General features: G+C 39.6%; 2 protein-coding genes across 6 annotated transcripts in view; both read right to left on the bottom strand.

Moving 5' to 3' along the window:
* Ccdc138 (coiled-coil domain containing 138) overlaps positions 1–5,982 on the bottom strand; it is a 58,095-nt gene extending 52,113 nt beyond the window's left edge. For 2 of the 3 annotated variants that reach the window (XR_004112416.1, XM_031348102.1), the window contains exons 1-3: positions 5,685–5,981; positions 4,338–4,382; positions 4,127–4,184 (exon numbers count right to left, since the gene is read on the bottom strand). Coding sequence is in view for 2 of the 3 variants with exons in the window: in XM_031348102.1 (XP_031203962.1) it covers positions 4,127–4,184; positions 4,338–4,382; positions 5,685–5,777 (196 nt within the window). In the remaining variant the exon portion in view is untranslated. Of the gene's footprint in view, positions 1–4,126; positions 4,185–4,337; positions 4,383–5,684 lie in introns of all 3 variants that reach the window. The other variant, XM_031348103.1, reaches the window with a different exon arrangement.
* A 2,102-nt stretch (positions 5,983–8,084) lies between these two features.
* The window catches only part of LOC116075526 (E3 SUMO-protein ligase RanBP2), a 49,567-nt gene continuing 44,536 nt past the window's right edge, over positions 8,085–13,115 (bottom strand). For all 3 annotated transcript variants that reach the window (XM_031348771.1, XM_031348772.1, XM_031348770.1), the window contains 4 exons: positions 11,988–12,133; positions 10,314–10,587; positions 9,860–10,194; positions 8,085–9,320 (listed from right to left, as the gene is read on the bottom strand). In XM_031348771.1, coding sequence (XP_031204631.1) covers positions 9,015–9,320; positions 9,860–10,194; positions 10,314–10,587; positions 11,988–12,133 — 1,061 coding nt within the window. In that variant the 3' untranslated portion in view covers positions 8,085–9,014. The remainder of the gene's footprint in view (positions 9,321–9,859; positions 10,195–10,313; positions 10,588–11,987; positions 12,134–13,115) is intronic.

Below are 13,115 nucleotides of genomic sequence, written 5' to 3' on the forward strand. Positions count from 1 at the left end.
CGTGAAGAGGGCAACAGATCCCATTACACATGGTTGTGAGCCACCATGTTTTTGCTGGGAATTGAACTCAGGAAAAGCAGTCAGTGCTTTTAAGCTCTGAGCCATCCCTCCAGCCCCCTGCTCTTCCACTCTTATTTGACCCAGGCAATGACAGCAAGACTAGGTGACTTACATATAAGCCTCTTGTACATGTTAGGACCCTAAAGACCAGAGAACGGATGTGAACCAGGTGCTATTACCTGGAAAGCAGCACACAGCCTTCTGGCCTCCTACACAGGAGGTCCTAGAGCATCTGTTTTTTAACAACTGTAAGCCTCGTCCAAATCCAGGAGAAAGAAAGACACTCACTTCAGATAAAAATAAAATAGATTAATCACTGTCTCAGTTAGAGCTTCTATTGCTGTAAAGAGGTGCTATGACCACGGCTTATATTACAGTTCAGGGGGTTAGTCCCTTATAGTCATGGTGGAAGCATGGTGGTGGCATGCAGACAGACAAGGTGCTGGACAGGTAGCTGAGAGTTCATTATCTGGATTCGTAGGCACCAGGAAGAGACAGTGAGCCACTAGGCCTGGCTTGAGTTTCTAAGACCTCAAAGCCCACCCCCAGTGACACACTTCCTCCAGCGAAGCCATATGGCCTAATATGGGGCTTCCCTATGGGGGCCATCTTTATTCAAACCACCACAATTACCTGGTATAATCTACCACAGCAAGCTCCATAAATTATGTACATTTCAAAAATTCAAAATAACTAGGCATTATGATGCTAACATAATTACAGCACTTGGGAGACGGGGACAGCCTGGGTCTCTCTCAGCTTGCTTCAGCAGTCAATCTCACACAGCCCAGAGCTAGCTAAAGAAGTCTCTGGGGGGACTGTCTGCATCAGATGTGGGCGTGTCTGTTGAGCACTTGATGAACTTTTAAGGAAAAAAAAAATCTCTTAAATATTTAATGTTTCAATACAAAGAGTTAAACCTTTTAGAAGCTATGGTTCAGAAGGCTGAAGACAAGCTAGATACAGCACAGATCAGAGAGATTCTTATTTGCAGTGCTAGTCAGAAACAACCCCACATCTGATGCAAAAATGTAAAAACTGACTTATTAACTGCCATTCATTTAGATAGATAGATAGATAGATAGATAGATAGATAGATAGATAGATAGATGATAGACAGACAGACATAGAGTGTGTGTCTGTGTGTATGTACCAGTAACCAGAACAGGGTGTTTGTGCGAGATCTCCCTTTCCCCAGAGCTGAAGTTATAGGTAGTTTTTAACCAATATGAGTGTTGGGAACCAAATGTACGTCCTTTGGAAAGCAGTATGCACTCTGGGTTTTTGTTCTTAATGTGAACGAGTGTATTGCCTGCATGTATGACTGTGTGTCATAGTGCCTGTCAGAGGCCAGAAGTGGGTATGGGATCCCCTGGATCTGGAGTTACAAAAGGCTTAGAGTTGCCATGTGGGTGCAGAGAATCAAACCCGCATTGTCTTCAAGAGCAGAGTGTGTACTGAGCCAACCTCTCTAGCATCCAGTGTGCACTCTTAACCATGAAGCCATTTCTCTGGCCCCATCATTCCTTTCTTAGTTAAAAACATTTTTTTCATACAATATATTTTTATATTTTCCCCCTCCTCAACTCCTCCCAGATCCTACCCATCTCCCTACCCAATGCACTATTTTCTTTCAAAAACAAAACAAAAAAAGAGCAAAAATTAAAAACAAAGCAAAACAAAACAAGAAACACACATTCACATGTACACACACAAACCTACAAAAATAACAAACAAAAAAAAATCAAAGAATAAATAAGAAATGGCCAAACAAATCAAAATGAAACAAAACATCCACAAAAATACGACTTAGTTTATTTTGTGTTGGCCAACTTTCTGGGCAGAGGGACTGCCCTGGGATTGTAAACGCCACATCCAGTGTTTTCCACTGGAGAGAACTGATTTTCCCTTGGGCCGCACATGTCAGTTGCAGGTGGCTTCTTGGTTAGGGGTGGAACCCCATGTTCACTTGCCCCTCTCAGCGCTGATGCTGCCATTTTGTTTGAACTGTGCAGACTCTGTGTGAGCGGGTCGGTCTGAGATCATATGTGCATCAATCCTACTGTGTGTATCAGTCCTCCTGTGTCTGGAAGGTTCTGTTTGCTTGGAGTCATCTACCACTCTAGCTCTTACAGCCTTTCTGCCTCCTCTTCCACATAGATCACTGAGCTCAGAGGGAGAATTTTGATAGAGAGATCCCGTATAGGGTTGAGTGCTCCAAAATCTCACTCTCTACACATTGTCCAGTTGTGGTTCTCTGTGCTAATTTCCATCAACTGCAACAAGTTTCTCTGATGTGGGTTGATCAAATTAATGATCCTCTTCCATCTTTTTATACTGGAGATGTTGAGGTGTTTTTTCTCGGAAGCCCAAGAAAGAACCTGTTTTCCAATCCAATGTTAGTCTATCTTCCTACTAGAGAATTGATATGATTATGATTAAGAATTATTAATGAAAGCCAGCTGTGATGGTGCACTTTATTTGTTTATTTATTCATTCATTCATTCATTCTTTTTTTATTTTTTGGTTTCAAGACAGGGTTTCTCTGTGTAGCTCTCTGGCTGTCCTGGAACTCCCTCTGTAGACCAGGCTGGCCTCAAACTCAGAAATCCACCTGCCTCTGCCTCCCAAGTGCTGTGATTAAAGGCATGTACCACTACTGTCCAGTGATGGTGCACATCTTTAACCCCACACAGGTGCACATCAGGAACCTGATGAGTAACTGAGCTCTTCTTTGGGGATCAATATTTATCAATAAAGCAGTCCTTAACCATTAAAAAAAAAAAAAAACTCAGAAGAAACATAAAATGGTCTCAAAGGATACTTAGGGTTTTAGGATTACCACTTGTGACTATAAACTCGGTAAATATAAACTGTATTACCAGATAATCTTATAATTTCTAGTCCAAGTTGACCTTTTTTAAGAGTTTGCTAATTTCTAAAGCCTTTTGTAACCTCTCTTCATTGACTTTGTTAGCAGTGGAAATTACTCCTTTCTTCTAATAAATTCTAAAGACCCGGAGTATTTGCAGTCAGTTCTTTTTGATGGTTACTTACAACCACTTTAACTAGTTACCTCCTTTTTTCCTTTGAATGATCTCATGCCGTCTTACAGACCTAATTCTGACATTCCAGAAACTGTAACCACTCTACCTTTAATGTCACACGTAGCTTTTCTGAAAGGGCTGTACTCAAATCCTTGCAGGCAGGGTGTTTCACCGAGAGTGTTTCTTAACTTATCATCAAGTTCATTCATGCTTTCATCCGAGAGTGCAGTTTGTCTCCTACTATTACGTAACGTGTTGTGGAAATCAGGCTGAACCCCCAGACTTGTGTAAACCAGACCAATACAGCTCTCCAGTCTACCAGCCATTCCTTAGACCCAGCTCCCACATCTTGATGAAATTAAAGACAGTATTCATGCTGTAACTATCAAAGTTTAATGATTACTATGCTTAACTGATAAATATTAACTCTGAAGTATTAACAAATTCATGGATTAATTGTTAATGCTTATTACCATAAAAATGTTTCAGCTTATCAAAAAAATTACGGCCCACAGTAAAATTATGTTTTCCAAGTACATTTACTTGATAAACTTTTTCTTTATTTTTGATTCTGGTACATTCTTTCTTGCCTAAACAATGCTTATTCACTAGTGTTTTTCACCCAGTATTCTCAGTACAAATTTTTAATATTTTCAAAAGCAAATGTACCAGCTGGGGACATGGTTTAATGACTGAGCACTTGCTTAGCACCAATCAACTTGCTTAGAACGGATTAATGGTCTAGATTTGACTCTCAGCACCACAGATGAGAATAAAAGGAAGGCACACACATTATAAATTACATCTCACACACACACACCAAAAACCCTCAATAAATTTAATTTTAGAAGATACCTCACAAATTCACCTCTAAATTCACAATTAAGTGATTACCAGACTGAATTTTTTTTAAATGAAAAATGAGTAACAAGAAGCCTAGGTGTAGACATTTCTATAAATCTCTCTCAAGTTAAGTTTGTTAAAAATATTCAAATATATAAAATATTCTTTTGGCTTACCTGGGGAGGTCAGAATTCTTCTTTTGTATTTAGTCTGGTCAAAATTTGAAAGCTCATGCTAGGCGGGGGGGAAAGATACACTTAAGTTAAACACTAAGACATATTCTCTTAAAATACTTTTTCATAATTACAAAGGTTAACATGGACAAACCTAGGGGCACTACCCAACCCAACCTCAGCATCACTAATTACACAAGCAAACAGCATGTACCTGTTGATTCATCGGGGCAGCCCACACATCAGGCATGTCGTTTTCCTGCCAAAAATACAAAACCAGAATCAAATCAGATGCTATCCGTTAGGCAAATTCAAACTGAGAGACATTCTGATACACACATCTTTCACCTTGTACAAGCACTAGTGTTCTAAGAAACTAGGTGTGGACATCTGTTGTAGATTAAAGGCAACAACAGACCATCATTCAGGCCCCAGGTAGTATCTGCACTAAGGTATACTTTCTACAAAAGGCTATAACTGAGATAATCTGTGTACAAACTATACATTGTCCTGTATTATTGTCACAATACTAAATTTCCTGGAAAACGTCACTAAGGCTTTAAAAGAGAATGTGCTTCACAGGAAAAGCAAACTAGGAGTACGTGTTGGGGTGTCAGGGTTACGTGAGGACAGAATGAATTTGTGTCATGGTCACGGGAACACTGAGAAATATTGATATTTCTCAAAAAGGGGTTTTAGAATGCCAGCAAATGTGGGAAGGAACAGAGGAATGCCTGCGACCTTCCACAACTTCTGGAGAAGTTTGGGTAAATGATGGTCTCATACCTCAGATGGTTTTTTTGAAGACAACATTGTTATGCTTTATATAACCTTGAACATGCTGGGCTGTCAAGCAGGCTTCTCAGTTGAACTTTAAACACCTAACTGTTCCTAACTGTTATTAAAGGAGGGTGATTAAAAAAACAAAACAAACCCAAAACAACAACAACAACAAAAACAACAATGAACCCTGTCGTGCAAACTGAGGTCTGCAACTGGTTTCCCTGCTTCTATTCTTCCAGGCTTCATTGAAGATGTGATCTGGCCAACCTCTCACAGGATATTAGCAAATGACCTCAGTGGGGGGCCCGCCTCAAAAATGGCAAGAGTCGCCAGGCAGTGGTGGCACACACCTTTAATCCTAGCACTTGGGCAGGCGGATTTCTGAGTTCGAGGACAGCCTGGTCTACAGAATGAGTTCCAGGATAGCCAGGGCTACACAGAGAAACCCTGTCTCGAAAAACCGAAAAAAAAAAAAAATGGCAAGAGTCTCCTGGTGAATGGGCTCCCTCCAGGGAAGACTCCAGGAATGCACATCGCCGCCACAACTTTTCTCTAAGTTTGCAATTACTTCAGAGTGAGCGGCTTTCCTGCCTGCCGCACTCCCAGCTGGCCGCTCTCCGCCAGCGCTGGTTACCTGGACCAGAGCCCGGCCCCGTCCGTCTGGGCAGTTTCCCGGAGGGAGGGAGAGCGCTTGCCGCTGAGCCGCCCGGAGGAAGGCAGGGCCAGCGACCTCCCGCGGCTGCCCAGCAGAGCCCAGCGCGGCTTCCACCGGCCTCACCTCCACGGAGCACCGTCCCGCCAGGCCGTAGCGGCTCTTGAGACGCTCCACCACCATATCCTGCCCCGGCGGCTTGACCACCCTGCGCTCCATGGCAGGCGGCTCGCTGCCCGCGGTCGCCCGGGAAACGACGCTCAGCGCCGCGTCAGGGCAGGGAGTGCGTCACGCGTGGCCCCGCCCCCGGGGACGCCGGAAGCCGGGTCCCTGCTGCCCCTTCGAGTCACTCGGTTCCAAGTCTTTTACCCGCCATAAAAGATGGGAGGCATGAAAGGGGCGGAGTTCCATCTTCCCTTGAGAGCCCTGGTTCGGCCAGCAGGAAAGCAAATAGCTTCTGCACACAGGAGAGCCCGAGTGCTCCCCAGGTCATATACACTGCATATGCTTATACTCCTTTGCCTGTTTCCATAGGTGGTACAAAAATAAGGGTACAGGTAGGGAAGATGGAGGCAGGCGGCCAGCCTGGGCTACAGTCATAAGCAGTTGGGACAATTAACTGCCTCAACTACACAGGGGAGTTCTGCTTCATAAAAATGAAAAAAGGTTCGTTTAAAACACAAAACCTCTTTCCCAGCTATACAGCACACAGTACTTGCTGTGTTCAACCTTATCACACAAGCTCTTACCTGTTCAGTTTTTCTTTGAGATACATTCACACTGAGAAATACTATAAATAGACATGAGTTGTAGCAGTCCCTAAATTCTCTGGATGACTTTTAACTTACACAAGCTGATACTTTAGCAATAGACAGAAAACTCACTATCAAAAAATTGCTTAAAGAATACTTTTTGCAGGCTGGAGAGATGGCTCAGTGGTTAAGAGCACTGACTGCTCTTCCAGAGGTCCCGAGTTCAATTCCCAGCAACCACATGGTGGCTCACAACCATCTGTAATGGGATCCGATGCCCTCTTCTGGTGTGTCTGAAGACAGCTACAGTGTATTCATATACATAAAATAAATAAATCTTTAAAAAAAAAAAAACTTTTGCTAAAAACTACCATCTAAACGGTGTAATTGTTTTTTTTAAATTTTGGTTCCTGGGGGGGATAGATTTTAATGAGCATAAAACCTATCAATGTGAGTTTATAACATTATCAGTGAATAAACATTGTTCACATTGTTTTTAAATATCAAGCACCTTATAAAATGCCACAAGCTTCTTTTTAAACTTCTTTGTTGGAGCTGGATAACTCAGCCATTAGGAACTTTGTCTACTCTTCCCAGGGGAGCTGAGTTTCATTCCTAGCACCCAAATGGTGGCTCACAACCTTTGATAATTCATCAAGTTGTAAACATCTCTTCTATAAATAGCAATAGTTAAACATGCCATTTTGTCTTCCGGAGGTCCTAAGTTCAATTTCCCAGCAACCACATGGTGGCTCATAACCATCAATAATGCAAGCTGGTGGCCTCTTCTGGCCTGCAGTCATAACATGTAGGCAGAATGCTGTACACATAATAAATCTTTAAAAAAAGAAAAGGTCTTTAATAACCTTAATGGTTTGAACTAATGTCTCTTAAAAAGCACTTGCAATCATGGCACATGCCAGTAACCACAGTGGAGATCAAGAATTCAAGTCCAACTTCAGCTACAAGTTCAAGGCAATCCTGGGGTACAGAAAAACTAAAAATTTTTAAAATTCCATTTACTTAGATTAAAAATATGGCAGCAACTTCTCAGCTGAAAAGCTTAAATACTTTTACATGAATTTATATTACACAGGTTTCCAAAAAAGCTACGAAATGTACATGGTTCTTTTTACAAGACCAACGAGGTAGGTTTATTTCATGTATGTGGCTGCAGGATTATGTATTTTTATAGTGGTGCTTGCTATTGGATTAATTCATTAAATAAGTTGCCTTGCCTAATCGAATGGTTGGACACAAGAAAACAGAAATGACTCAACGTTTGGATTATAGAGAATTTTTATGGTCTAACTAGATTCCTTTTAGTTCTATATTGAGTAGGCCCATAAGAACATCCCCTTCTGTTTGCCTAACACAAACTGTATCCAAGTACATTTTTAGTGTTTATCAAACTCTTGATGTTGAAGTTCGAGCTCAGAGGGTGCTGGCCTTTAACTGATCTCATTTGCCAGACTACAGTCAAGCTCAACACGGTCTTCTTTCCCCGCTTATTCCACCAAACCCATTCCCTTGGCTTGGTTTTGCTGGATAGTAGGTAGGGACAGTGGGAATCTCCTTCATCCATTCATGCACATCACTAATTAGACGACGAGGAGGCATTTGGCTACCTTAAGAGAGTCACAGTATATTATTTACCCGAGCTTCGTTTGAATTTCTTCACTGTGACATTCAGAACCCGGGCAGAAATCACATCACGTCACAGAAGGGACAGACAGCTTAGATGCGCAAGTAATCAAATGTTTTAAATAGCATGGCTGTTATCAATTATCACTTTATTTCTGCTACAAAATTCACCAGAAAAAGGTACTGCAACAATCTAATATAAAGCAAATCTTTAACCAAAGAACATGGTAGAGATCTTTTAAAAATATTGATACTTTATCACAAGAACTAGAGAAAAATTCAATTCTATCATCAGGACCAAGCTGAAGTTTCTGAGGTAGTAGAGACAGGTAACAGAAAAGTGAATGGTAAGAAGGAAGAAAGAAAAGAAAGGAGAAGGATGGGAAGGAAAGGGAGAGAAAGCTAGCTAAGGAAATGATCAACTTATTTAAAATGTAAAAATTAGTATCTTCAAAAGAGCACAACATATCTTAAGAAAAGATAGTATCCTACTTAAAAGTTAATTTTTAACTATACAGGAGCATAAAAATTACAGAAGAGCACTTTGGTTAACTCCTATCTTCTGTGGTTCTATCCATCCATAAGTGAGTCTATACATAAATGAGCACAAGAATAGCTAGGATTACTATATATATATTTTCAAATCTAAAATAAAATTATCTGCATTGTGGTCCCCTTATTCAATGATAAGTACCATGCAGGAAGTCCAGATATCTTAACAGGAATTTAAATAAGATTGCATATATCATATTCCTTCAATAGTCTGGGAAACTCTATTGCTTTTAACAAAATTAGTATTAGCTATTCTAATACAGATATGTCAGGAGTACATAAAAATAAGTACACCTGAAATACACCAGTGTTTAAACTTTTATTTCACACCATGCAAGATCAATTATTACACACTAAAAAGTGACAACAGCTATAAGCTACAATTTTACATTTATACATCGGAAATGTCTGTTTTTAAAAGGTGAACATAATTACTATACTGTCTGTAACAATTAAGCTGTAACAATTCAACTGCTTATATAGATAAAACTCACTGTGAAAAATTATTTTATAGCTGTCCACATTCTGTGATACAAATTCTTCTACTAACAGACCCTTTAGGAGAACCAAATGATTCAATCTTTCTCACAGTATCCATGCCATCCTTAACAAACCCAAATACTACATGCTTAAAGTCCAAATGTTCTGCTTTCTTCAGTGTTATAAAAAATTGAGAACTGTTGGTATTCTGGCCACAGTTGGCCATGGATAGTAAGCCAGGACCAGTGTGTTTCAAATCAAAGTTTTCGTCGTCAAATTTATCTCCATAAATGGACTGTCCGCCTGTTCCATTGTATTTGGTAATATCTCCCCCCTGAAAACAAAAAAATCTTTCCGTTAATACTGACTAAACATTAAAACACACAGAAATCAGCATGATAGGGTAAATCACAAATGCTCTATTTCTTTAAGAATACATTTCAACAGCTAGGCAGTGGTGGTGCATGCCTTTAATCCTAGCACCCAGAAGGCAGAGAAAGGTAGGTCTCTCTAAGTTTGACACCAGCCTGGTCTACAGAGTGAGCTTCAGGACAGCTAGGAGTACAAAACATAAAGAAACCCAGTCTCAAAAGAAAATTTAAAAAATTTGAAAACTAAGAAATACATGTTTTGTTGTGTTGTTTTGGGTGAGGAGGTCAGGGCCGGGGGTTCCTCGTGTCTCTAGCAGGTACAAAGCATTAGAAATTTAGAGCCTTTCAGACTGAATGTTTGAAAAGGAGTAAAGTGTCCAGTTAGAGTGTGGGAAAACTGAAAATTACCAAGATGAGGCTGAGGGAAGAAGAAATACCTTCCCAAGTTGGTGTGGTCCTGTTTTAGCAGATAAAACCATGATGTATGTACAGTGACACTTACTTGGCAAATAAAATCTGGAACTATTCGATGAAAAATGGAGTTCTTAAAACCAAAGCCCTTCTCTCCAGTGCATAATGCTCTGAAGTTCTCAGCAGTTTGAGGAACAATATTTGAAAATAATTCCATGATTATCCGTCCTAGAGGTTCACCATCTGCACAAACATCAAAGAACACCACAGGATTGGTGTCCTTTGATAATTCTGCTGCAAGGGATGTTTGTCCATTCTGGAATTTCATTATATTTTGTTGGCATTCTTCAAATTTTTTCTTAAAACTCTCGGTCATTTCCTTTGTCTTAAATCTTACTGCAAGCTGTTCTACTTTTGCTTCTCCATCTGTTAAAAGGGGGTGGGGAGGGAAGACCTTACTATTAAAGTTACTTATAAAGCATGTGTATGTTACAGATTTCAGAAAAGTCAATCAAATTAAAAGACATTTGGAGGCAGAAACTCACCGGCATAGTCTGAGGCGGTCCAGACTAAAGCATTGTTTGAAACATTTAAAGGTTTTAATTCCATGGCTTTGGTAATAACATGGTTTGCACACACTTTAAAAACCTGGTCTCTTCTCATTAGGATCCGATAATAATTCTTCATTGTATGCCAGAGAATCTTTATATCTCCAATACCTCTCTCCTTCCACTGACTGACATCTCTATCCCATCTATAAAGTTTGGCTCTCTCTTTGAACAAAACTTCTTCATCTTCCTCTCCAGATTTCACTTCTACCTATGACAAGAGATGAGAATAATTTATGTCAATAACTAGTTATAACAAATCCCATTAACCAGTGCCAACAGATTTTACTGTATCATGGTATCTAATTAATACCCTATACTAGTACTATATCTGATTTGGTTAAGTAGTAAAGATGTGATTTATCATTAAATATTTATCTCTGTGAAAAGAAAATGCCTTTAAAGGTCAAAAGAGGTTTCAAAAATGTTGGTTCCTGCCAAGTATGGCAGTATATACCAATAATCCCAACCTTTGGAGTGTGGAAGCAAGAGGATCAGATCAAGGTCGGCCTGGGCTATATGAGACCAGAGGAATGTAGTTTTTTGCATGGATGTGCAGTAATCTCAGCACTCCAGAGCCTTGGAGGCCAGAAGATTACCACAGCTTTGAGGATACTCTGGGCTAGTACTATATAACAACATGCTGTCTAAAAACTAATGTTCCACCAAAAAGTGTTGTTTTTATAACACTTTTTATATATGGCTGTTTTGCCTGGCTGTGCATCTAGGCACTGAATTCTTCCATTGCCTGATGCCAAAAGATCCCCTGGAATGAGTTACAGGCAGTTGTTAGCTACCATGTGGGTATTGGAAATTAGCCACTGAGCTATCTCCCCAACCCTTTTCATTTTATTTTTTTAAAGATGTACTTTCTTTTCAATTTTATGTATGTGTGAGTCCATGTGTGAGTATGTGCAATGCCAGAGTTACAGGCAGCTGTGAGCTGGCCGATGTGGATGCTGGGAGCCAACAAGAGGTACAACTATCACCTCTGAGCAGATAGCTCCACACACAGCAGTGCTGATTCTTGTTCTGTGACAGTAACTGAGACTGAAAATGGACATGTTAATTTCTTTCCTCCCTCACCCCACTCTCTAGACACACACAAAAATGCAGGGAAAAGTTGAGTGGGCACCGAGCAGTAATGTGCTTGTTAATATGACCAAGGCCTTGGATTCTATCCCCAGTACTACATCCAAAAATACTCAAAACAATTCCTACGAAAAGGCTGGAAATTTGAGCTGGAGATATGGTTCAGCAGTTAATAGCACTGGCTGCTCTTCCAGAGGATCTGGGTTCAATTCTCAGCATGCACATGGCAGCGCATAACCATCTATAACTCCATCTGTATGCAACTCTAGTCCAAAGGAAAATGACACCCTCAGGGGATATGACCATAGGCACACACATGGTCCACAGGCATGCATGTAGGCAAAAGACTCATACACATAAAATAATTTTTAAAAAGTTTGGAAATGTAACAAATAGAATATAATATTTAACTATACTGGGAAAAATGTAGATAGCAGTATTTTTTTAAAAAAAGAAAATCGATTCAGGGCGTATTTTTATACGTCATCACTAGTAAACTGTTTACTTCCTGGCACTTACCTCTGGTAAGGAGACTATAGGTTCAAAGTGGATGTCCTCATTATGAACTACATCTTCATCACTGCCATCTTCATCCTCACCACCTTTACTTGTTGACTGTGTTCCAAACACAGCTGCTCCAGTATTTGCCCACTGGAAATTTTTATCTGATAAATAAAATTAGGCTAATTAAACAGTGAACTCTTTTATAAAAAAGAACTTTTGCATTTTATAGATTACTTTTCAATGATGAAATACATCAGTACATGTAATTTTCAACAATGTCATAAACACATCTATTTGAGGTGTTTAATACTATTTTGGCAATTTCAACAACTATGATTTATAATTACAGTAAATACAATAGTATTTATAGGTTAAATACTATTTTAAGAAAGCAAAGTGCCAGACTGAGTGGGCCATACCTTTAATACTAACAGCCAGGAAGCAGAGGCAGGCTGTGAGTTCAAGGCTAGCCTAGTCTACACAGTGAGTTCCTACAGCCAGAGCTATTATAGTAAGACCCTGTTTCAAAACACCAAAAAAGAAAACAGAAAACGTGCCAACTAAAGTAAGGATTCAACACAGAAGAAAACAAATACATTGAAGAAAATATAATAAAATATAAGCAAAATGGGAGAACTAGTAAGGCCAAAATCTACTTTTGGCTTCATACTTCCTATGTTAAAAAAACAAGCAAGCAAAGAGAAAGTGAAGAGAGGACGCAGTGATAATATTTAAAGACAAGGCTAACCTGACACTTAAGTTCTATCTCATACTTAGTGTACAACACTGATAAGCAATCACTATCATTTTCATTTGTCTTTTTCAGGGGAGATAAGTATACCTACTATACTGGTATATTTACTCACTACCTATCTTTTAATTCTAATCTATTAAATATATTAAAACTAAAGTTTAAAAGCTTGGTATCACCTTTAATTCCAACATTTGGGAGGCAGAAAGAGATAGGTCTTTGTGAGTTGAAGGCCAGTCTACTCATATTAAGAGTTCCAGCCTGGAAAGGACACATAGTATCTCAAAAAACAGTAACTTGGCATAAGTAAAACTATGAATTCTTACCAATCATTTATTTTTTTGAAACAGAATTTCTCTGTGCTGCTCTGTAATATAAAGAACATTTCTTTT

The sequence above is a fragment of the Mastomys coucha genome, unplaced genomic scaffold, assembly GCF_008632895.1.
Source record: "Mastomys coucha isolate ucsf_1 unplaced genomic scaffold, UCSF_Mcou_1 pScaffold3, whole genome shotgun sequence".
NCBI lineage: Eukaryota > Metazoa > Chordata > Mammalia > Rodentia > Muridae > Mastomys > Mastomys coucha.